At 41.2% G+C, this 25024-nt stretch overlaps 1 protein-coding gene across 3 annotated transcripts in view; it reads left to right on the top strand.

Annotated features, from left to right (window-relative positions):
- ATF2 (activating transcription factor 2) overlaps window positions 1–8677 on the top strand; it is an 81912-nt gene extending 73235 nt beyond the window's left edge. For 2 of the 3 annotated variants that reach the window (XM_037155857.2, XM_037155856.2), the window contains exons 13-14: window positions 955–1060; window positions 5958–8677. In XM_037155857.2, the coding sequence (XP_037011752.1) occupies window positions 955–1060; window positions 5958–6184 (333 nt within the window). In that variant the 3' untranslated portion in view covers window positions 6185–8677. The remainder of the gene's footprint in view (window positions 1–954; window positions 1061–5957) is intronic. The other variant, XM_037155855.2, reaches the window with a different exon arrangement.
- Window positions 8678–25024: the final 16347 nt, after the last annotated feature.

Raw genomic sequence — 25024 nt, 5'->3', positions numbered from 1 at the left:
TTAATTGGGGGTGACTGAACGAAATTAACCAGATTCTCAATTTGGAACTTTTACAGCAGGGGTGTCTGTCAAACTCATTTTCACCAGGGCCCACATCAGCCTCACGGTTGCCTTCAAAGGGCCAAATGTAATTTTAGGACTGTACAAATGTAACTACTTCGTAACAGTTAAGTGAGAGCTCAGCACTGTCCCTGGGTAGAAACAAGCTGGAGGGCCAGATTCAGCCTGCAAGCCTTGCGTTTGCCATCTGTGTTTTGCAGAGAATCTTCCAGATTAATACATACAAAACAAAAGCTGGTGTGTTCATTCCATAATAAGGAATAGGAAAAATTGCCATTGATTTATCAGACTTGAATTTAGATATGAACGAATTGCCTGAGTAAAAAAGGCCACTAAGCCATTTAGATATTACAACTGCTTCCATTGGTTCCATGTCCAACACAGCGCCTTGCAATGCATTTTAGTTATCCATGATTCATTGATATGTGGTTTCCCATATGGAGCTTTTTCAAGTTTACAGAAAACTAGAAACTTAAGTGTTCAGGATAAATTTTTCATTTTCAAGTGAATAGAGTGACTAAAAATTTATCCTGGCTCATTCAATGTTTCTAATTTTTTATGTCCTCAAAAACATCTAATATAGATATAATAAAAAACCCTTATATTCAGTATGTGTAGTATATATAAGTAGTCCCAAGGCAAATGGTAATGTAAAAACTTTGAAATATGCTATCCAGTTGTGGTGTTAAATTTTTATAAGTGTGGCAGTTTTTATTCAAACGCTAAGATATAAAAACTGGTGTGTACTGATTAAACATTTAAGCAGCGTATTTTGTTTATTCCTTGATACTCTGTTGAAGATACCCAGGGTCACTGTCCAATCTTCACTTCTTTTAAACAGTAAGAAATGTTTACTCTGATGTTGGTAAGGTACATAACTCGTTTCTTCTCCAGAGTGAAGTCACCCTGCTGAGAAATGAAGTGGCACAGCTGAAACAGCTTCTCCTGGCTCATAAAGATTGCCCCGTCACCGCCATGCAGAAGAAATCCGGCTATCATAGTGAGTAATGGGCCGCTACCTGGAGCCTCAGGCTACATCAGTGAAATGCTGCCCCAGTGAACCAAGCTACCATTAAAAAGACTGAAATCCTCATATTGAATATTAAATATCAGTTCCATGAGCTTATGGAATCAGGGTATTCTTAAAATGTAGAGTTTTTTAGTTTTCCTATTTCTAATTTCTTTCCTAGGGATTGCTATAGATCAACAAAATGGGTTAGTTAATAATTTAAAATGTACCATAAGTACTGATGATTATTTTATCTTCCTTGGAACGCTTTGTCTTAGATTGACAGGGTGAAACATTTCCAGCCTTTGTGCAGTAATGATCATTTTAAATCAACTGTTTTCACTTAATATATAGTTTTTGTTTCTAGTAGCAGATCCTATTGTTCTTAGATATCAGCATTGTGCGATTTTTTTTTGTTGTGAACCTTTATATTGAATCTTACTAGTTATAAAAATGCTAAAGTAGAACAGTATTTAAATTATCTGCTTATCAGTTTCCTCTTAAATGGTTTCTCTAAAAATGAGATTCTTTTTTCAGCAATTCAGAGGTTAATTGTGGTTTTTCCTTCCTAATGTCCTTCTTTTTGATAGTATGCACAATGTTGAAACCAGCTGTTACTCTTGAGTAAATGGCCAATTTTGTCCATTGTACACAAATTTGTAACAGATAACAGAGCTGGGAATTAGGCAACATGCATAATATATAACCCACAGCTTTCGTTTTTATGATTTAGTGGTATTTCAGGGCATTTGTAAATGTGAAGATTGTTTCAACCATATGTATCCACTTCATTTTAATTTGCCAGTGTCAGTAATTCAAAGAGAAAGAAACATTTTGTATTGGATGCAAGCAGTTCCTCAGGTGCTCACGATAAAACTTAATGGCCACCATCTTTACTTGTAGTCATTGTAAGCAGTTTCATCACAATGGGCAATATTTTTTAATTTAAAAGTTTCAGTAGATTTAGTAACTCTCTATTGCCATATATATTTAGAACATTGATTTTTGTCACTTTTGAGCAAATAAATCTCAGTCTTTTGATATCTAATCATTTTGACAGGGTGAAACACATTGTGGAGTAAATGGGACCCATCTAGAAATGCGTTTGGAATCTGTGTTAACAATGATTGCTGCAGGGATGAGGCCATTATGGCTCCCATCTGACTTAACAACATAATTTCCTACAGAAGCTACTGAGTTCAGCATTATGCATACATGATTTTCTTCACAAGAGAGTTCTCTTGAATTTTGATAGTTCAAAATGTAATGTATAATTGATTCTATAAAATTAGAAAATTAACTCATATTGCATGCAATTCAAAATCATCTGCAGTTTTTTAATCTTAGGTAATTTGTTGGATAATCCCAACAGTATTCTCTCTATTCTCTAGGCAGTATTATGTTCAACAAATGTATGCCAATTTTTAACTTTAAGAAATAATTTATAAAGGACTTTTAAGTGTATAGATGCATGATTTATGTCCTATACCTTTAAACAAACTAACTAAAAACCTAGATTAATAAGTTTTAGTGAATGTACAGGGTCTGGCAGAAGTAACACCTGCTTGAGTGTGGTTGGTTGGGTAATAATATGGGTGTAATAATTTATAGTTTTAATTAGAATATTTCACCTAAAATGTTACACAGTGTGCTTGAGTGGGATAGTGATATGTTACAGAATTACATACTTACGATTTTGTAATAAAGGAACATTATTTGTGCTGGGCCCTGTGTATTCCAGTAGGTTGTGAGAATGCAAGACATTTTTCACTTTGGAAACTCCCTACCTTGTTTCCTGTCTGGTGGTCTAGATAATCAGATTACCTGGAATATGGTTCTGGCACAAAACTAGTTCTCTTCTGCTCCTGGGAGATCATAGGATTTTGTAGAAATTTTAAAGTAATTTCTATTTTTGAATGTATAGTCTTTGGAAAAAAATCTAATTTCTTTGTCGTTTGATACTTAAATTAACTTAGAGATTGACTGAGTGAATATTTCAATCTTTTAGAAAATATGGCGAAATTTACAAATACCTAATACTATTCATCACGTTGCACACAGCAATTGCTAATGGTGAGCTTCAGTGCTAGTTGATTCTTTCAAAACATTTAATAGAGAAAACTAAGGTTCAATAGAAGCTTAGGAATATCACAAAATTTTGTGGGTAAAGGTGACAGTCGAAGTCACACTGTCACAGGGTCATCACTGAGAGTCGTGTATCCTAGGAGACTCAGCGTGGGAATACTGACAGTCAGTATCAACCGTGGGTAAAGATACGATACATTCTGAGTGGTTCGCTTTCATGAAGAAGAAAGCTCAAGGCTGATTTTATTGCCACTAATTCATATTTTCTAGAGGGCTGAACATAATTAAAATTGTATTATAGTTGTTTCCATAGTCAGAAATGGGAGCGATTATTTTGAGACATAATTGAGAGCTTATCCAGGTGGGGGGAAAGTAAGTTTATAGGTGTGGGTTCACAGAACACCAAGCTTATTGTGTTATTTATTACTTATTAATTATTATATTCTCCATATGAACAACTATAAACCTACTTTTGCCCCACCCTGTATCTTCAGTACTGAAAATATATGTGAACAGATATAGAGAAGAACTTCAGAGAGTGAATAATCAAACAGCTGGTTTCTTTAGCTTCTGTAGGCTGAAAATGGTTCTAGGAGTGCTATAAGGTCTCGTCTGTCTTTCTGGTGACTGTGATTGTACTGGTTTTCTCTTCTCACCTCTGGAAGTAGTGGTATATACTGATGTATCACATTACAGTTATTTTATGTATGAAATCTGGAATTACAGAACTTACAATTGAGTACCTGTTCTTGGTACATACAGCCTGAAGATTTGCTTGACCTAATTCTGAAAGACAAGATAATCACTGTCCTTCAGAATTTACTGTTTAATTTTGAGTCATTGCCTTCACTGTACGTTTACATTTCCTTGTTACACTCATCAGATCAGCCTCTTCATTTTTAAAAGGTGGTGCATCCCTAGAATTTAACCTTGACAGAAAGGTCAGCTTTTGTCCTATTGAAGAATAGTGATAAAATAAAAAAGAGTGCTTTTTACTAGTCTGTAGTGTTTTTCTCTGGACACATAACTATTATGTTGGCTATGCACTAAATTGTGTTTTGTAACGTTTGTTAAAAGAACTACTGGTTGCGATTTTTAAAAATTATATCCTAAGGTCAAATTTTTATGTAAGGGCGGGTATTGTTTTGCATTCGTAGCAGATTATGGAGAAGATAGGATTCTATCTCACATACATTTTTTTTTAATTTTATTTATTTATCTTTAGAGGGAAAGGGAAGGAGAGAGGGAGAGAAACATCAATGTATGGTTGCCTTTCGTGCATCCCCTGCTGGGAACTGGCCTGCAGGGAACCGGTCTGCAACCCAGGAATGTGCCCTGACTGGGAATTGAACCGCGATTGTCTGGTTCACAGGCCCGTGCTCAATCCACTGAGCTACACCAGCCAGGGCTTTATCTCACATACATTTTTAAAACTGCTTTTCAAAAATGCATGAATTGGGGAAAGTGTCAAAATTCTATAAGAACTACTATATCTATAAAACCCTCCAAATAAGGAATTTTATTTGAACAAAAGTGCTTTGCAAGGTTCCTCACCCTCCATTTTCTATATTATGAATCGTGGGTTAAGTCCTGCTTCATAGGGTTCGTAGTCTTTTAATAATGGACACTCAGGAGAAGGACTTGGCCGTTAGTAAGAAGGCTAGTGTACATTTCCCAGATTTGATGGAAAGCCTGCAAAATAAAAATTATTTCAATGCCAAGTGAATAGAACAAGGTGCAAAAGAATATATCCAGTATGATACTGTTTTTAGAGTTTTCAAAAATAAACAAGTTAAACAGTGTTGTTAGGGATACATACCTATTTGCTAAAACTTCACAGAAAAAAACAAGGAAGTGGTTAAAGAAATAGCGTGGCAATTTTGGAAACTTTGGGATTACTGGCAGTGTTCTCAGAGGTTGGGGGCTGGGTTCACAGGTGTCTGTATTATCATTGTGCCTCATAACTTACATGCTCTGTAATTGCATTATGTGTGTCAGAATTTTCAGTAAATGAATTTATTGGATTCTATTCTCAAAATAAGATATGGGAGATTTGTCATTCATGCCTACAAATTAGTAGATTTATTTTCATAAATATTTAGAGTGCCCTTTCCTGGATTTTTTTTCAATTGTAGTATCTAGAGTTTTTAATAGATTTTTATTTGAATCTCAATTAATGCATGCAACTATAACAGCTGGTGGCATTTGGAATCTAAATACCACTTACTGTCATGTGTGTGCATCATTAGAATCAGGTGTTATAGTCATCTATTGCTGCAGTAGATGGAAAGTCAACCAGAATATATATAGTTCTAGAAACTGCAGAGGGAATAATTTGAAGATATAATTTGTATGGAAGAATTCATTTTGTTCATGCATGTGGAAATACATTTTTTATCTGTTAATAAGAATGGGATGTAGCCAAACAGATGGGTTTTGTTAGATGTGTTGTTGGATTAAGTGTTTGCTTATGCTGTAGGAGTCTGTCTCCCAAATCCCTACCACAGCCTGTTTAACACTCGCTGTTTAGCAGCTTTATTGCTGAGGCACCGGGCAGGCACCCAGATGTTTTCACATGCATGGTCGTGCCTCCGTTCATCCTGTTGAGTCGCCCACTTCATGACTTGCAGCCGCCTCTCAGTTACTCAGTTCCCATCATACTGACTTATCTAAATACCGATTTTGTAAAATACTTTGTAACTTTTTACTCTGTTTATTGACTCAGCCTACTCATACCTTAAGTATGAGTCATCTTTAAGAAACTGTTTTAAGAAACTGAGTCATCTTTCTTTTTTCTACTCAGCTGCGGATAAGGATGATAGTTCAGAAGACTTGTCTGTGCCAAGTAGTCCACATACTGAAGCTATACAGCATAGTTCCGTCAGCACATCCAACGGAGTCAGCTCCACCTCCAAGGCAGAAGCTGTGGCCACGTCAGTCCTCACCCAGATGGCGGACCAGAGCGCAGAGCCTGCCCTTTCACAGATTGTTATGGCTCCTTCCTCCCAGGCACAGCCCTCAGGAAGTTGATCAGAAACCTGCAGTGCAGCAGCTTTAGATACTTCCTAGTGACTTCAAAGGGAAATCAAGGAAAGACCAGTTTCCATTTACACGAAATCTGTGGTTGTAAATTTTTTTTTACTTGAAATTAAATCTGGCTCTAAAGTTGGTGTAGCAGCAGTTGATGATCAGCCTGAACAAAAGTTTTTAGTCTCTGGAAAAAGACTGATATTGATTTTTTTATAAATATTGTTAGATTTGTTAATTTTTCTGTGCTCAGTGTATAAATTGTATTATAATTCGTCGTGGCTTATTTCATTTTTAATTTGGTGGTGTTTTAAAAAATGGGGGTGTTACTGAATTTCTCTTCCCACTTCCATTTCTTTTGACCACCTCTTAACCCTCAACTGTGATGGTAATATTGTTATATCATTTATACCAAAGTTCTGCTTAAATCCCTGTTGGCTTTGTAATGTTAACAAAGTCATAAAGCACTAGCCAGAGAAAGAAATTTGCTTTTAACCTTTTTGCCTTTTATTTTGCACATTATGCAAAAGGAAGAACATTAGAGAACACTTGTTAAGTGAAAACATTGTGGAAGACATACAGTGCTTTTATGCACACTGTTACTCTTAGATCAAGACCATTAATAGTGCATTTTTTCTCTTTAAAGATTTTAAGTAGACATAAAGTTTGGAATCCTTATCATTTCAAAAATGACTATTTTTCAAGTCTTAAATTCAGTATTTTAAACCTTATGTTTTGAGGCTAATAAAATATGAAATTATGTAATGTACAATACAGGGTTATCAGATATCTGATAATTTTTTGGAACTAGATTTTTGGGGTTTCTTTTGCAGATTTCAGGTTACAAACTGAGAAGTTTATGCATAATCAAGTATGGTATGGTTGCCAGAAAAGCCTAAAAATTACTACTTAGAAAATTTAAGACTGTTTACCCCCATTGTCTTGTACTTGCAAGCTAACTTGTACTTATCCTTGTGAAAGCACTGTCATCTTTTAGTAGCAAATTTTGATAATGTTTCTTGTGGGAAAAAATCAGTATCTTTAGAACAATGTAATTATAATGTGGGAAGCAAGAGTGAGTGAGAGAGAGCGTGTGTGTGTGTGTGTGCGCGCGTGTGTGTGCGTGTTTCAATAGTTTATGCCAGCGATCTTTGCTTGAATGTTTAACGATGCCTTCAGTGTGATGCTGGCCATAGGTGATTGCAATTTAAAATGTCATTACTGTGCAGGCTTGGATAACTAACATTCCATGATGTAGTTTGTTTCTGATGAGATGATTGTAGGTACACTTTCTCATTATCCAGTCATCTGTGGGATACTGAGTTTTCTAATGTGCCATTATCTATTTTTATTCTGCAGTTACGTTCAAAACACAGTACAATATTTTAAAATAGACTAAATTGTTAAAAATTTAAAAGTAGTAGATGTGTGTAAGAAAACTTTGTAAAATAGTGATGAGTCTTACCCAGTAGCAACTTCTGGCATTCAAGCAGGATTCCATTATGTAAATATCTGTAATGCATTTATAATAAGTTGTGTAGTTTGTTCTGCATCCATACTACACTATTTGCGAAAGTCTCAGTGCCATCTCTTAATGAGACTGACATTTAAAAACCTATATGGAATATCCTTGATAATTCAAGGAGATATCCCACCTGCCTAAGTTCCAGACTGGGAAACATTCAAACTATACAAATGACATTTCAGGACTTTTAAGTTATGAAGATAATAAGAACTTTATTGTTTGGCTTATTAAAACTGAACATTTTTGGTTGATACTTCTACTTTTAAATTTTTTTATTTTTAACTGATTTTATAATGTTTAATCAATTTCTAATCATGATTTTGCCATAGTTATGCTAAGGAGTTGATCTCAAAGGCACAAAATATGAATTCTACAAGAAGGCTATTTTTTATTGTAGTTTGAATGGGTTAGGAAAAGCCTCCTCAATTTTTCTCTCATAAGTCCAGTTCAGTGCATTTTCCTTTCATTTATATTATTTATGCAAGTTAAAGTTCTTTGATAACAGGAATTCTTGCAACTGTAAAATAAAGCTACATAGATGTAAGAAGTCATGTAAATGGTTAATGAGCTTACCAACGTTAGCAAAACCCTCATTGTAAATCAGTCTGTACTCAGCAAATAAAAATCATTATTAGTTGTATAAACACAAATTTCATTTTGACTTTCAGGATGTCACACTACTTCCGTACCTAGCATTTTGAGTCCTTACATTTGCAATGTTACACAAACTGTACTATTTTCTTTTATGTGCAGTTTGCATGAGTAAACCATCAGAGAATAAATTCTATCTTTAAATTATGTTCATAATTTGCTTGTTCTTACCTCTCTCATAAAATAGCATCACCTGATACTCTGTTTCTGTGATGAAGTATATTCCTTTCCTAGGACCTTTCAACTGCAGGGTACCTGGGCGTTATTCCTCTTTCTTGGCGTTCACTTTAAGCCACATTCATGTGTAATGATCTTGGGTGTTCCCAACACAAAATGTTTCTTCAACTTCAGCCACACACAGACCTGCCAGCCGTTGGTATCTTTTGGTGTCTGCCTAACAAGACATCTTAAATATAACGTGTCCAACACTAAAGTCTCAATCTTTCCCAGCCCTACCCTCGAATGTAATCCTCCCACAGTCTTTCATAAGTCAGCTGATGGCAACCCCATGCTTCCAGTTGGTTATGTGAGAACAAGCTTGTCATTCTCAATTGCTCTCCCAAAGCCCATACTCACCCATCAGGAAACACCCTGTTTGCTTTACCTTCAAAATAAACCAAAATTCAACCACATCTCAGCATTTACACTGCTGACACCCTGATGTGTGCCATCATTTCTGACCCACATTATTGCTATGTCCACCTCATACAGCCCCACGACTACATTAGAGAGAAGCTTTATGAACATACGGTGGGTTCAGCTCCCAAGTCCTGGAGTGGCTCCTCATTGCACTCAGAGCTGGATTCCTTATGGTGGCCTATAAGGCCTAAATGATACTCCCCCATCCCCATCCCCATCCCCTTAACATCTCCAACTGTATCTCCTACCCATTGTTGTATTCACTAAGTAAGTACTACCAGGTGTCAGTCATTGTTCCAGGCACCTGGTAGGACACAATTACCAATGGCACCAATTGCCAGGACACAATATTCCTATGTGAAGCTTTGGTCTGCATGGCCGGGGGTGGGAGGTGTGTTGGGAAACACAGTTAACACAGTATGTACATTGTGTATTAGAAGTGGTAAGTGCTAAGTGAAGAAGAAGACGGTGATTTTGCTGGAGGGTATGTAGAGTGGTGTTTCAGTCTTTGGGTTGAATCAGTCTGAAGAGATACAGAGAATCACATGGCTTTTTTATTTTAAAGTATACTAAGATGCTTAATCTAGATTATGTGCCACTAGGTAACAGATTTCATCATAAATGATGTATTTCTCTAAAAAAGTTAGATATATTAAAAGCACAAAGTCATGTGTCCTTTATCATAAAGGACAGGAAATAGAATCTCGTCTCTGGCTTGTCCTTAGTGTTAAATGTAGTTCCGATAATTCTGCATCTGTGAGACTGCAGAATTTGATGCTTGACACTAAGTATTTGTGAGAGTGTTATGACAATAATCATTTATTCCTAGGCCTTCATCTTAAGTAAATATGCACATGCATATTTATGTACCTCAAGAACACTGAGCTATAAAAGCAATTAGTTCTAAAATAGAGATATTTGGAAGAAAAAATTAATCTGACGCTTTGTGATTATCTTGACAACAGGATAATAGTTTTGAAGCAGAATTAGATCGTTTTGTTTTTGTCTGATGTAGTTATGAGAAATAGTTTTTAAAATTTTTTAATAAATACAAATAACTTTTCTGTAATTCTCTCACATGGTTTAAAAAACAAGTGCAGGTCCTTCCAGACTATCCTGGGTCAAGATCAAGACTTGGGTGTTCGATGCTGAAGCAAGTACTAAGATCCTAGAGAGCTAGCGTCCTGTTTAAGAGAACCCTCACAATATAAGATAAAGACCTTCCTGAAAAACTAAGTGGTGAGTTGCCAATTACATATTTTGCATAGAGAAAGTGTGATCAGTGGTAATGTCTTTAAAGTGAAAGGGCTTATTAGTTCTGAAGTAACAAAGGCCATGTGACATTGGAACCTACAATAAAGGGGGAAATCCGTGTAGTTTATTCTATTTCAGCAGTCCACAGCACCAGCTCAAACGTTAAACTATAAGACATTATCAGATCTGTCACATGTCACAACAGTCAAACTAGAAGAGTTCTGTTACTCAGTAGTGAGTTCCTCAAAGGCACCTGCAAAGTTTTCCAGTGGCTTTCAGATGCCATTAGTAGTACACCCGTATCCTGACCACAACGCCTTCCCTTGCATCTTTATTTTGCATTAGATTTTACATTTAAGATATTTCTTCAACTAGAATTTTTTGAACAGAACAGTTACCGTGGGAAACTTCCCGATTCTAAATCTTATTTTTGAATATATCAATTATGTCAAATAAGGATTGCTTTACTTTATATAACTAATTTTACAGTAGGTTTGGCTTTCTGTGAAAGACAAGAGTGTTCACCCAAAAGAGCACCTTTTAAAAGTATCTTTGCTTTAATAATTTTAAGGGATGTAAATTAAGGAAATAGTTGTTTTTCATAGCCTGACCAAAAAACTAGGCAAATGTTGTTTAATGTTTATTTAGCAGGATTTAAGATGATAGAGGTGTTTGAGTTTCTTACAACTGAGAACAAAGGCATTATGTGGGGTCTATGAGGAACAGAGAATATTTGTCGATACCATTCTTCAAAAATAAACCCTTTTGCTTTATACATTAATACTGTTGGTGGCATTGTAAATTGGTGCAGCCATTATGGAAAACAGTCCGTGGAGTTTCCTCAAATAATTAAAAAATGGAAGTACCATATAACCTAGCAATTCCACTTCTGGGAATTTATCCAAGGAAAACAAAATATGAATTCTGAAAGGCTATGTTGCCCTATGTTCATTGCAGCAATATTTACAATAGCCAAGATACTGTAGCAACCTAGGTATTCATATTTAGGTGAATGGGTAAAGAAGTGTATATATACATAATGGAATATTACCGAACAATAAAAAGAATGAAATCTTACTATTTGCAACAGCAAAGATGGAGGGTAGAGGGTGTTATGTTAACTGAAATAAGAGAAATACTGTATGATTTCTATCTGGAACCTAAAAGCAAACAAAGCAAAGGAACAAACAAAGACTCAGACACAGAACAGACTAGTGATGGCTGGGAGAGGGGAAGGGAGGCAGATGAAAGGTGAATGGGAACAAGGGGTAAAAACTCCCAGTTATAAAATAACTCAAGGATATAATATAGAACAGGGAATATAATAACTTTTTATGTTGACAGATAGTTTAGAGACTTGTGGTGACCACAGTGTAACTGGTGTGTAAATGTTGAATCCCTATGTTGTACACATGAAACTAATATATGTCAATTATACTTCAATAATTTTTCATGTAATTTTTAAATATTTAAATTTATTTTTAGAGAGGGGGAAGGAAGGGAGAAAGAAAAAGAAACATCAGTGTGTGGTTGTCTCTTGCACACCCCCTTCTGGGGACCTGGCCCACAACCCAGTCATGTGCCCTGACTGAGAACCAAACCAGCGACCCTTTGGTTGGCAGGCCAGCACCCAATCCACTGAGCCACACCAGCCAGGGCAAGTATCTTCATTTCTAACTATTCCTTTCTTGCGATTGCTATGTCCTTTTTATTCTGTTGAGCACCCTTATAATCATTACTTTTTTTAAAATTGTATTAGCCCCAGAGCAAAGAATTGTTTGGCCAAAATGTCAGTAGTACAAAGAAACTTCCCAAACCACCTTTGACACGTTTAGTCAGTCATAGCACCTCCATACATTTGCACAGATGTGTTGTTTTTCCCATTTCAGGTGTGTTTTTACCTTTCTTGAAATAATAAAGCATAATACACCAAAATATTATATATTTTCTCCATCTTTAATATTAAAATGGCTGCACAGAAATTCACCAATTTTAATAAGTGTTTTAGAAAACGCATGCTGATATGACAGGTGTCACAATAGAATCTAATAAAAGTGTTTTGAATGGAAAAGCAGGGACCTACAGCCAAGATGGCTCTACCTAGCAAAGCTATCATTTAGAATCGAAGGGCAGATAAAGAGCTTCTTGAACAAGAAAAAAAACTAAACTAGTTCATCATCACCAAACCAGTATTCTATGAAATGTTATAGGGACTTATTTAAGAAAAAGATCAAAACTATAAAGAAGACGAAAATCAACAATAAAACGACAAGAAATACATATCTATTGACAATTGAATCTAAAAAAACAAAGCAAACAAGAACAGAGAGTCATGAATACAGAGAGTGTTTTGATGGTTGCCAGATGGGAGGGGGGTGTGGGAGAATAGGTGAAGGGATTAAGAAGTACAAATAGGTAGTTACAGAATAGCCGTGGGGCTGCAAAGTACCATATACCGAATGGAGAAGCCAAAGGACTTACACACATGACCCATGGACATGAACAGAGGTGTGGGGATTGCCTGAGGGAGTGCAGAGTGCTTGCTGGGTGAAGGGGGGGTGGTAAAGGGGGAAAGTTGGGACAACTGTAACAGCATGATCAATAAAATGTAATTTAAAAATATTTTGAATTCCTGGCTGGTGTAGCTCAGTGGATTGAGCACGGGCCTGCGAACCACACGATCGCAGTTCGATTCTCAGTCAGGGCACATGCCTGGGTTGCAGGCCAGTTCCTAGCAGGGGACACATGAGAGGCAACCATACATTGATATTTCTCTCCTCTCTCCTTCCCTTCCTCTCTAAAGATAAATAAATTTTAAAAAATTATTTGAATGGAGTTAAAGACAACAAAGCACTACTAGAGCCATTATACAGAAAAAACATAATGGACTTTTTGGCCAACCCATTACGTCCACTTCTCCCTCCACCACACACACATGCTGCTTATAAAACATTACCCAGGAAAGAGAAAAGATTCACAATAAATAACTTATAAAACAGGAAAATCTCATATACCAGAAAGAGTTGTGAAAAAAAATGGCAAAATGTATAATTAAGTACAAATGATTATTCATACTATATTGTGATTTTAAGTGGAACTATTTAAGGAAGCCTGAAAACTATAGGCGTGAAGTGCAAAAATTAATAAACTAGAACAAAAGCACAGGACAGTTTCAAGAAATCTTGAAAGGTATGGTGAGGTATAAGGGAAGAATGAAATTATACTAAGGTTCTTATTTTGTTCTGAGAACTGATAGTTGTCCCCAGTATCCATCACACTTTCTTAAATAATAGAATTTTTAGTGGCACTTAACCAACCAGCTCCAGACTCATGTATCAGTCAGGCAGAGTTCATCCTGGAAAACCAGAACTCTACTTGGAATTTAAGCGAGAGAATTTGACATAGGAGCTGAGTTGAATAGATGTAGGAAAACCGAAAGGCCCGAGCAGGAACACTGAGGTAAGGCAGAGGTACCACTTTAGGAGGCGGCCGCAACTCTCAGGGCAGTGGGAACAGAGAAGAGACTGAGGGTTTTCAACCTAAAGGCCTGGAGGAGAGCTCTCAGGTCTCCGAGGAGAGGGTGCTGTGGTTGGTTCTGGGAGTGCCCAGAGAAGCTGGGGACCGGGACTGACACAACTGGGGTGCAGGACCATTCTTGGGGATGGTATGAAGGGTACAGCCAGAGAAGCTGGAGGGACACCTTTTTCCTTTCCAGTGTCCCTCCACACACTGCCTCTTCTTGGTGGAACTTACCCCAAAGGCAGCTGACGGGAGAAATGTAGTTTGCAGAGCCTCAGTCCTGGCATCAGAAACCAGAGTTCGAAGGGTGGGAATGCATCTGAGAGCCAGAAGCTCAATAACCAGGTGGGCGTAACTGCTTTCCTAGCATCTCTCATCCCTGGGCGGGCAGGGAGTGAAGTCCCAGCTCATGGGATGGATGGAAACCGAACCTGCAATTCCCGGGTCATCGCTCCACTCTCCTCGCCTGGGCTGCAGCATCCGCGTGGAGGTGAGCCACGTGGAGGTGAGCCCTGGGCTCATGCGGATGAGGTTAACATCTTACAGATGGGAGAGCAGTAAGGCTGAAAAGGCCTGGGTTCACGTGCTGAGTCACATGATGAAGAAACAGACTTAAATAGGCTTGTTGAGACTTTAAGGCTTTTAGGGAGGAGAAAGAAAAAATAATATAGTGGAAATCATGAAATTAAAGGAAACAATAATAGAAGACAAACATTTGGATGACAAAGCAATCAACGATTACCTATATTCTCTGTACAAGTGATACATATAAAACAAAAAGGTTGAAAATAAAAAGATATGCTGGGAAATGCAAACTAACAAAATTAGAGGTCAGGCAATATGGATATTGGCATTCTAAGTCTACAATGTTGAAATGAAAATATATTGAGATGGGAAAAGCTATCAAATATATAAATAAAGCTCATTCTGAATAACACACTGCTGAAATATGTTTTAAGAGAGCAAACTATGCATAAGCTGGGTAACAAAAATGTCTCATTCTTGAAAAGAAATTGGATGTAGTTTATTATACATCCCAATCTCAATTCAGTCTGATATTCCAACTACTCTTACATTGGACAGACTAGCCAGACTGAGAAAAGTAGTTGTAATTGTAGGGCCATTATCCCTTTAAGGGTATGAAGTCTGTGAAGAGAATGAGTTTTCCCATGAAGGAGTGAATACTCCTGTCATTCGGAAACAGCTGAGCCCAGACAGTGACAAGGGTTTGAGCTGGAGGAGCAGTGTCCCAGGAACTGGGAGGCTGGGACCCTGGGCCAGGAGAGGCCTGAGGTGCGCTGCTCCGAGCTCAGGTGCGCCACAGGGAGGACGGGCCTGTGGATAAGTAAGGTTGATGTTGCTGCTATTGTGTAGCTTCAGGCTTTTTTCGACCCAGTAAGTTACTTTCTCCATGATCCCTGAACTATCAGAAAAGTCTAACTCTTTTTTTTTTTTTACTTATTTTAAAAGATGTTATTTATTTATTTTTAGAGAGAGGGGGAGGGAGGGAGAAAAAAAGGGAGAGAAACACCAATGTGCCAGAGAACCAACGTTTGGTTGCCTCTCACTCCCCCAATGGGAACCTTGCCCACAACCCACACACCTGCCCTACCAGGAATCGAACAAGTAACCTTTCCGTTTCCTGGACGATGCCCAACCCAGAGCCACACAGGTGGGGGCACTAATTAACTCTGTTTAAATGTTCACACATGGTCTCAGCCTTCGCTGTGGGTGCGGGGCCAAGCGTGTGCCCGGAGACTGCAGCACCAGCGGGCTGAGGTAGCCCAGTGACCACCGGAGAGTCGTCGTGGCCTCGGCTCCCACACCGCCTCATGTCCCCTTTGGACTCCCTAACCAGGTACAGCTGCCACGGGCAGTTAGCTGGGCCGACCTACTCTGAGTCTGCAGTCCCTTGTGGTCACCATGGCCAAAGAGGCTGGGGGCCCGGGAGCTGACCGCCGGCCCTCCGCCTGCTGCCGGAGGGAGGGGCCCGGGCAAAGTGCCCACAGCCCGGGGCAGGGGCTCCTCCTGGAGCCAGATTGTTTTCTCTGCTCATCTGGGGGAGATGGGGAACGTGTCATTGCTGATTTAGAGGAGCTCTTTAAACTGTGTGAAAGTGGCTATGGGTGCACAGGAGGGAAAAGTCCTGGCGCACTAAGACCGTGGGTTCATCGAGCGGAGTCCTGGGGTAAATCCTTGGCTCCCCAAATCTGGTTTGGTTTTTGCCAACGGCTCCCCAGCTGCGCCCTCCTCCAGCATCTGCTGTGGGGCCGAGGGAGTGAGGGAAGGGGTGAGCGCAAATGCGGAGGGCGGTGAGTGATTTCAGGACTTTGCTGAGCCGGTTTTCCCCAAGGGTGACAAGAGAAGCTGATTTCATTCGATGGAATTCCAGAAGAAGGGACGAGGGACAGCAGGCTGAGCTGGCATGGGTGCTCCGATCGGAGAGACAGTGCGAGGGGGTGGCAAGGGCGGTGGATGAGGTAAAACGACAGATACGGGGGTTCGCTTGGGAGGAAAGCAGGTTTGGGGAGACGGTGAATACAGCTGAAGTGTGGTCGGAATCTACGCTGACTCGGCGGTAAAGCCTCGCAAAAGGTCAGATGTGTCCGAGTTCGCAGGCCGGCGGTCGGGGCTGGAGCTTCCCGTCTGGGTCTGGTCCTCAGCTGAGCCAAGCAGCTCCAGACCCGGGCGCGCGGGACGCAGACGCAGACCTGCACCTGCGAGAGTAGGGGAGGCTTTTGAATCCACGCAGATCCCTGAACATGGGTTCAGACCAGCTGTCACCAAGATTCCTGGAGAGGCGCAGAGGCCCCAAGTAATGGAGAGTCTAAGGATATTCCTTGTGGTGGCACCCCCACTTCCCAAATTAGCTTAACTCCTGGATCACAGGGACCCAGCAGGAAAAAGGTGGTGCATTTAAACTGTTCAGTTAGCGTAGGAGAATTTAATGAAGGGACCGACTACACATGAAGGTGTGCACAGGGCATGGACGTTCTCCAAGTTCTGTTACTGGGGCTAGTTCTAGCGGGGTGAGGAAAGTGAGTCGCAGGTGAAATTTGGAGAGGGGGAGAGGGAACTTCGTGGAGAGGGCTGCCTGACAGGCCCCGGCGTCCAGCTGAGAGCTGCAGCCAGCCCACGGAGGGACCCCGCAGGCCGGGGCCTGGATGAGCAGATACCCCCACCCCTCTCTCCTTCCTCCCTCCAATCTCCAGTCCTCTGGCCAAATGCAAGCAGAAGCCAGAGGACAAAGGAATCTGTTCACCCAGGCTTTCCAAGTCAACCTCCTGGACAGAAAAAAAGACAGAAATGGTGGCCCCCCGAGGGGAGCAGGGAGAGCAAAGGGAAAATGTCCTACAGGAAGATTCCTGTACGTTTTCAGGCAGAAACATCAGTGGATCTGAAAGAAAGAATGCACTTGTATTTAATATCCACTTTGTCAGGCATTCTGTAATAACAACTTCACAACATTAAGAAGAAAAGACCTGTTCTCAACCCTGGGAGGCAGATACTGAGATATATTACAGGGGCAGTTACAAGGCTCGCCCAAGGTCGTAGAGCTGGTAAGTAGCAGAATTAGGGTTCCAATCCAGGTTGAACACTGAAGGAAAGAAAGGCTTTGAGTTGATACATAAAAGACCATTGTTACCATTTCTAATGAAAAAATATTTATTTAACTTAAATAATTGTTCTGTTAGCGGGCAGTACTTTTATAAATGATTCACAATGTTAATTTTTAACAAGCTGTTTCTAGTGATACATCTCCAGAAGACTCAGTATGTCTAGAATAGGAGCAGTAGGCACTATTAAATAAGGAATTAAAAAGTGTAGTATTTTTAGTTTGAAAGGGAATTTGATTTTTTTAATATGAAATTTTTTATTTTTAAAGAAAGCTACCAGAATTGTAAATAGTGATTTCTTCATCAGACAGAAGTGTATACGCTCCCCTGTAGTAGGGCCTCCTCCAATCTTCTGCTCTGCAGGGCCTTTGAAAGGGAGAAAGACCTACTCATTTCCACTTCATTTTAAGAAAAGCAGAACAGTGTGTATAACCCTTGAGAAAAGCACATTTCTTGTTTTCACCATAGCTGGCCTAGGAATCTGAGTCCGTCGGAAAATAAATATTAAGACTGAAGTGCACCTGGCAACATGTTTACTTTTCAGTTCATTTTCGTCTGACATAGGAGCCAGAAGAAAATTTTACACTCGAATTAATTGAACAAAGTGCCACCTAGTGGTAGTACTTTAAAAATGAAAAGAACCTAAGTTTCTTGTAGAAACTTTGGAATGGATTCACTGTGTTTATGATAGCAGGTCATTATTAGTTTGACGTTAGTTTAATATTAAAATATACAAGAGCTTACATTGTTGGGGTAAACAGGACAACCTCCTGTTGCACCAAATGTCATAGAATACTCCTTTCTTTGTGGAGTGAGTCCTCTCTCAGGAGGTGTAGCAACTGTGTGTCTGCAAAGGCAAGAACTATGTGCTACATATCACACTGGGCACTTTAAATGTAGTATCTCATTTAATCCTCACAACAAATGTGTAATCATTTTCTGTTTATTTCTTCTGTAAATTTCTTCTCAAAACCCTGAGGCCCTGAGCAGATAATTTTCTCAGTTAAAAAGTAACAGAGCTAGGATTCTGAAATGGGGTCATGCTTTCATAGTAATTTACACAATTTGCGTTTCTTTACCCTGCCTCTCTCACCCGAACCATCCAGCAGGAATAGTTTCTCAGTGCGTGACCCACAGAGGAGCAACAGAGACAGCCTAGAACAAAGCAGTTATAGCTCAATCTTACTTTTGAAACAGGCATTTTAAGGCCTAGGGTAGAAAAAAAGTAGTAATGAGAGGCCCGGATTTCTGCTGCAAGAACTAAACACATGAATGAGACTAGCACTCCGCCGCGACTCCTGTCAAGGGGAGTGAAGCTTGGAGAACTAATCACAGGGTGTACCAAGGACCACGGAGAAGAAAAATTGCAGACTGTGGCGTACATACAGGTTATGCTTCCTGGATTGGGGAAGAGCTCAGAGAGCTTTGGCAGGTTGGGGGAGAATACTCAACACCCGAGGGCCTGTTCCTTGACCCCCACTTTGGGGTCAGCATTATGATATGAGAGTGATAATGACCAGCAGATAGATTTGGAGGAATTCAAAGCAAATGGGGTCGTTTCTTGCTTTCTGGTACATGGCAAAGAGAGTTGCAAGCCTCCTGGAGATGCCCAGTGTCTGGAATGGTGCTGGAACAGTGAGACCCCAGCAGGCGGATTAGCAGTGGAAAAGAGAGCTGTTTACACAAATGTGCCCCGGGGCAGCTTCGCAGGGACACAGACTGTTGAGAATGGGAGGAGGAAATGTTGCTAACAGGTTCTGGGCACCAAAGGCGGGTCATGGGAGTGTTGAGAAACTTGGGAGCCTGCGGGAGTTTTAGAGTCAAGACTATGGTGTTTCAGAAAATTTGAGGGCAAGACTTACAACATCAGCTGTGGAAGCCCATGTGCAGTGATCCAGAGCCAGGTGGCTCCAACCCAGAAGAGGGACAGGACCTCAGGGCACACCAGCAAAACAGGACAGCTTGGGGGACTGGGCCATCCTTCCTCACTGGTGTTATGTAATTTGAGGTGGCCTGCAAGCCAAAATGTCACTTGGGAAGAAAAGGATGGAGATGGGCAAATGCCCTGAAAGATGGAGTGCTCGTGCCAAAAAAACCTTGTAAATTTAGCATAGACTGGTGCTGAGGAGAGAGGAAGTCAGGGGAGCGTGAGATAAGAGTCTGGCACGGAACCCTCAGGTTATGGAAAAGTCACCATGTCAAATGTCCTCTGGAACTGTTGGCTTTTCCTGCTTTGTTCTTCAGTGTCCAGACTTCCAAGCTTTCAAGTGTAGTTTGTAACCAAGAAACTTGACAGCTACCACAAAATCAGCTGAACGCTGGCTCTCAGCCAGCTCCTGTACAGCCAGGACCAGCAGCCCTCAGCAGGGCCAGACCGTAGCGCGGGGCTGCAGAGCCTGCTGTGGCAGAGACATTGGTGTCCCTGAGGTCTGGGGACAGGAGCTCAGGTCTCACAGAAGGGGAGAGTGGACCGCAAGCAAGAAAGTGGCCGGAAGAGACCAAGAACAGAGACTAGCCTTGGCTAGCTAGTGACAAGGTCGCACTGTAGGACAATGGGAAGCTGCCACTGGTTCTGCTACCGCTGGACACTTAGACTGCACTGTTGTCCCTCTGCCTGTGCTTTATTGCTCAAGTTTTAAAGTTGCAGCTGATTGGTGGCATCTGATTGGCTGAGGTCATGTCCCGGCTTCCCACGCTAACTCCCAGGGAATGGAGAGAGCACTTACCTGTCTGCTTGATGGTCCGCAGTGGGAGGTCTTTCCCCACCAAGACTCACCCAGTGTAGAAAGAACATTTGGGTGCTGGGTAAGCAGAGGAACTAACAAGCACTCACTGTGGCTAAGCCAGTGCAATCAAAGGCAGAAACAGCACTGTGGAGGAGGTGGAATCCGCAAGCCCAAGGCCTGCTTTCCAGCCTGAAATGGTCTGGGAAGTGAAGGGAAATTTCATCGGTTTAGATAGGAACGATTTTGAATGTGCTTCCATTCCCACTGGACAAGCGTGGAATGAAAAATACCTTGTAGGGAGTGCAGGTACCCCCTGCTGTTGGAAAGTGCTTGTTACACCACTTCACTTTAATGAAAGACCACCATTAGTACCTGTTTTCACTAAGGGGGGGGTTGCCACCTTTCCGAAAAAGGCAAACGGCAAACGCAGCGTGCAGCACTGGTTTCGCAGGAAGCCCTTTGGGGGCGGCACGCACCTGGAGCAGCGGGAGCGGCACTGTCTTCACTGCGTGTTAGTATTATTTTATTGAACGGGTTTTATGTGTTGCTTGATATGATTTAGTAGGTTATTTTTGGAATGGTCTGGGAATACTAAAAAATGTTTCATATAAATTAATGGTAATTGCTTATTCGCTTTATACCATTTTACCTCTCAAAAGGTTTCATGGGAACGGCTGTACTTTTGGATAGCAGGAGAAACTGTGCTTGAATAAAACCAGTCATATTTGATATAAGACATCCACGGATGCAGAAGCTGCTCTGAGGACTGGGGGCCTGGGGGGTGGCTGGGAGCAATGCAGGCGCTGTGCTCATGAGCAGGCGGAGGGCAGACTCGGGCTCCACCTGCTGGTACAGTTTTCCCACCACTTTTCTCTCTCTGATCCTTCATTGTGCTGGGATTAGCAAAAGTGGGCCCAAATGCCAAGTCTAGTGTGGGTTCTCCAAATGAGAGTAGGGGAGGGGTAGTTCATCAGGAAGGCAGTTCTTAGTGCTCAGGATGGGAGACTGGAAGCTGGGTGAGTGTTGTTTTCATTTCAAGACATACGAGGCACTTTAGGGCCGAGGCACAGAATTTTTGTGGTTCTGAGGCTGTGTGTGGAGTTGCCACCCTGGCTCTCGCGGGCCTGCACCTCACTGACCACCAGGACAGGAGACAGATGTCTGTTAGAGCCTGTGGTCCTGCAGGGCCCTTCTCGGTCCACGGGTTCTTCCTCCCCCTTTCTTAAGCTCCTCTGAGGATTCCGTCCTCAGAAGAGAGGTGCTTCAACAAGGCTGTTCTCCTTGCTTGGTTTCTCTAGCCCAAGACTTGTGTGCACAGCCCAGATCAGCTGAGTTTTATCACTGCTTCTAGATTTCTCCTGCTTCCCTGCTCCAGCCTGAAGGACTGGTCCTTCCTCCCACTTGTTGCCAGGTATCATGTTAGGGCTCCCTGTGACTTCATGTCTTGCAGACATACCCAGATGGCAAACACAGGTGGCAAACAACAAGGCCCGCAGGCCAAATCTGGCCCCCCTCCTTGTTTTATCTGGCCGGCCCTTGTTTGTATCCAGCGGCAGCGCCAAGCTCTCACTTATTGTTAAGGAGTAGTTACATTTACACAGTCCTAAAATTACATTTGACCCTTTGAAGGCAACAGCAAGGCTAATGTGCCCTCCAGTGAAAATGAGTTTGACACCCTGATAGAGAACAGTTGAGGTTGGTGCTTGGGGACTAGGTTGCTGCTAAACGACGTCCACAGATCCCTTTGCCGTCACTGCAGACAGGCCTCCCCGCCTGTCAGTCCTGTGGAATGACCCTGTGGCAGTTGGAGATCACCGGTTGGAGAACCCTGCTACTGGGTCGACTTCCTGGGTCTGACCACCCTTCGTCATGGGGGCCAGCAAGCCAGCCCCACCCAGCTTTCTTAGTAATACAATTTGGCTGTGATTTTTTTTAAATTGAGGTTTAATTAAATTCAGTAAAATGCACAAATATTAGGTGCGGAGCTTGAGGAGTTTTTATGGGTTTATGCACCACGTAAATGCCACCCAGATCCAGACATACATGTGAGTAGAGTTGAGATGGGGGTGCAGGGCATCAGAATCATCTGGAGGGCTTGTTGAAAGATGGCTGGGCCCCACCCGGGAGTTTCTGACTCAGTAGGGCCAAGGATTTGCATTTCTAACAGGTTTCCAGAGGATGCTGGGACTTCTGTTCAGAGCCCCAGTTAGAGACCCACCCTCCTTGCCTGCCCCCCAACACACACACACAGTTACATGCTCTGGGGCTTATACAAGAAGAAAAGTCCATTGGCAGAACAATTGTAATTTATATGAAATAGCCAGATGACCTGGCTGATGGCCTTCTGTTGTCCAACCCACAGGCTATTGATCAGTCTCCGTTTCCATCAAAGTTTCGACAGACTTCTGACCATAGATTGGATCAGTACATCGCCTCTTCGAGACTACTTACAGTTAATCAATCAGTACTGACTACTCAGAGCTCAAAAGAATCAGTATATTTGAAACACTAGAACACTTCTATTTCTATAGTTATAGATCCTCAAAAGGAGATTAACCATTGTTTAAAAATCTAAAATTCAGGTCAAAACATTTAAAACCAATTTGGCTTTGTTCAATGATTTGTGAATCGGGCAGCATCCCATTTAGCAAACAGAAAGGAGATCCCGAGAGCTACAGAAAAGAAAATTATTTTTAAGGCAGAGAACGGCAGGAAAAGGAAGTTTATTAGCAATGAATGGATTGGTTCTGGCATGGGTAACCTACCTATCTACAGGGATGACAGGGGTCTTACTGTAAGTCGGCTCCCCAGAGCTGACCGGTTACATTCCTGGGACAGGCAGAAGCTGCAGGTAGGTGTCACGGCCTGGGTTGCTGACATGGGACTTAGCACAGGTGACTTTGCTTGGGCCTGTTTTTCTTTTAACACCAGTTAACACCTATTGTTGGGGCATTTTAAACATTTTTTCACTGTGGCATAAGAAATATATACTTGGTCTCGGTCCCCAGTTTCTGACACACAGCTCCTAAAACCCTTGGAATTTCTGGAGAGTGTAAGTGTCTTTTGTATGCTTGGGAGATGACTGGCACCTGCGGGCCCCTAGACAGTTTTTCCGAATGACGAGCCGGTGGACCAAGGCATAGTTAGAGGATTGGCATTCTCAGTTGTCCCAATCCCGTCCCAGACCTTGAGGGAAGGGAGAGGGGCTGAAGATCTCCTGAGTTCTAGGAGCCATTCCACCAAGTGTGGGATCTGAGGAGGGTGTCGTGGGAACCCTGACTGACAGCTGTTTGGTTTGGTCGTCACTGGGCAGTCTCATGGGAGTCTGTGCTAAACCCAGGCACAGGGTCAGAATTGGATTGCAGTTGGAAATTGAACCCAGTTGGAAACTTGGGGAATCAACTGGTGTGGGAAAAAAATAGACACATTTGGTGCAGAAGTGTTGTGAGTAGAAACAGCTAAAGCACATTTAACAATTGGAAAACCACCTAGAATATGCATTTTTGGTTTTTATACTTATTTTCATTTTAAGTATATATTTTTGATTATGCTATTACAGTTCTATTTTTTTTTTGCCCCTTCCACACTGCACCAGCCCCTCCTTCCAGCATTTCCTGCCTCTCAGTTCATGTCTGTGGGTTTTATGTATAAGTTTTTTGGCTTCTCCATTTCCCATGTAATTCACAACCTCCCCCTGTCTATTTTGTACCTACCATTTATACTTCTTATTGCCTGTACTTTTCCCCCATTCTTCTTCCTCTGCTTCCCCACTGATAACCCTCCATGTGGTCTCCATTTCTATGAGTCTGTTCCTGTTCTGTTGTTTGCTTAGTTTGTTTTTGTTTTAGGTTTAGTTGTTGATAGTTGTGAGTGTGTTGCCATTTGCCTGCTCACAGTTTTGATCTCCTTTTTTCTTACATAAATCCCTTTAACATTTCACATAGTAAGGGCTTAGTGATGATGAATTCCTTTCACTTGACCTTACCTAGGAAGCACTTTATCTGTTCTTCCATTCTAAGTGATAATCTTGGATGGAGGTCCTTGCCTTTCATGAACTTGAATACTTCTTTCCAGGCCCTTCTTATCTGTCAGGTTTCTTTTGAGAAACCAGTTGACAGTCTTATGGGAACTCCTTTGTAGGAAACTGTCTCCTTTTGTCTTGCTGCTTTTAAGACTCTCTTCTTATCTTTAATCTTGGTTAATTTTATTATGATGTGTCTTGGTGTGTGCTTCCTTGAGTCCAACTTCTTTGGGACTCTGAGCTTCCTGGACTTGCATGTCTATCCCCTTTGTGAGATCGAGGAAGTTTTCCTTCCTTAATTTTTCAAATAAGGTTTCAATTTCTTGCTCTTCCTCTGTTCCTTCTGGCATCCCTATGATTTGGATGTTGGAACATTTAAAGTTGCCCCAGAGGTTTCTAAGTCTCCATTTTTTTTGAATTCTTGTTTCTTTATTCTGTTCTGGATGAATGTTTATTTCTTCCTTCTGTTCCAGATTGTTGATTTGAGTCAGGTTTCCTTCCCTTCACTGTTGGTTCCCTGTATATTTTTCTTTATTTCACTTTGTATAGCCTTCACTTCTTCCTTTATTTTGCGTCTGTACGAAATCATTTCTGTGAGAATCCTGATTACCTATCAGGTGTAGTGTTTTGAACTCTGCATCTGATAGGTTGGCTACTTCCTTGTTGCTTAGTTCTTTTTCTGGAGTTTTGATCTGTTCTTTCATTGGGGCCATGTTTCTTTGTCTCAGTGCACCTTTTACATTATAAGGGGCAGAGCCTTAGGTATTCACCCGGGTGGGGCAACCATGTCACTGTGTTGTGATGCTGTCTGTGGGGGAGGGGTCCAAGAGGGAACAATGCTGCTTGCTTGGCCAGGCCAGCTCTCAGTCACTTCCTCCACTACCTACAAGC

The sequence above is a fragment of the Artibeus jamaicensis genome, unplaced genomic scaffold (genome assembly GCF_021234435.1).
Source record: "Artibeus jamaicensis isolate MK-2021 breed Jamaican fruit bat unplaced genomic scaffold, CSHL_Jam_final contig_391, whole genome shotgun sequence".
Classification (NCBI taxonomy): domain Eukaryota; kingdom Metazoa; phylum Chordata; class Mammalia; order Chiroptera; family Phyllostomidae; genus Artibeus; species Artibeus jamaicensis.
This window is presented reverse-complemented; position numbering and strand designations above follow the sequence as displayed.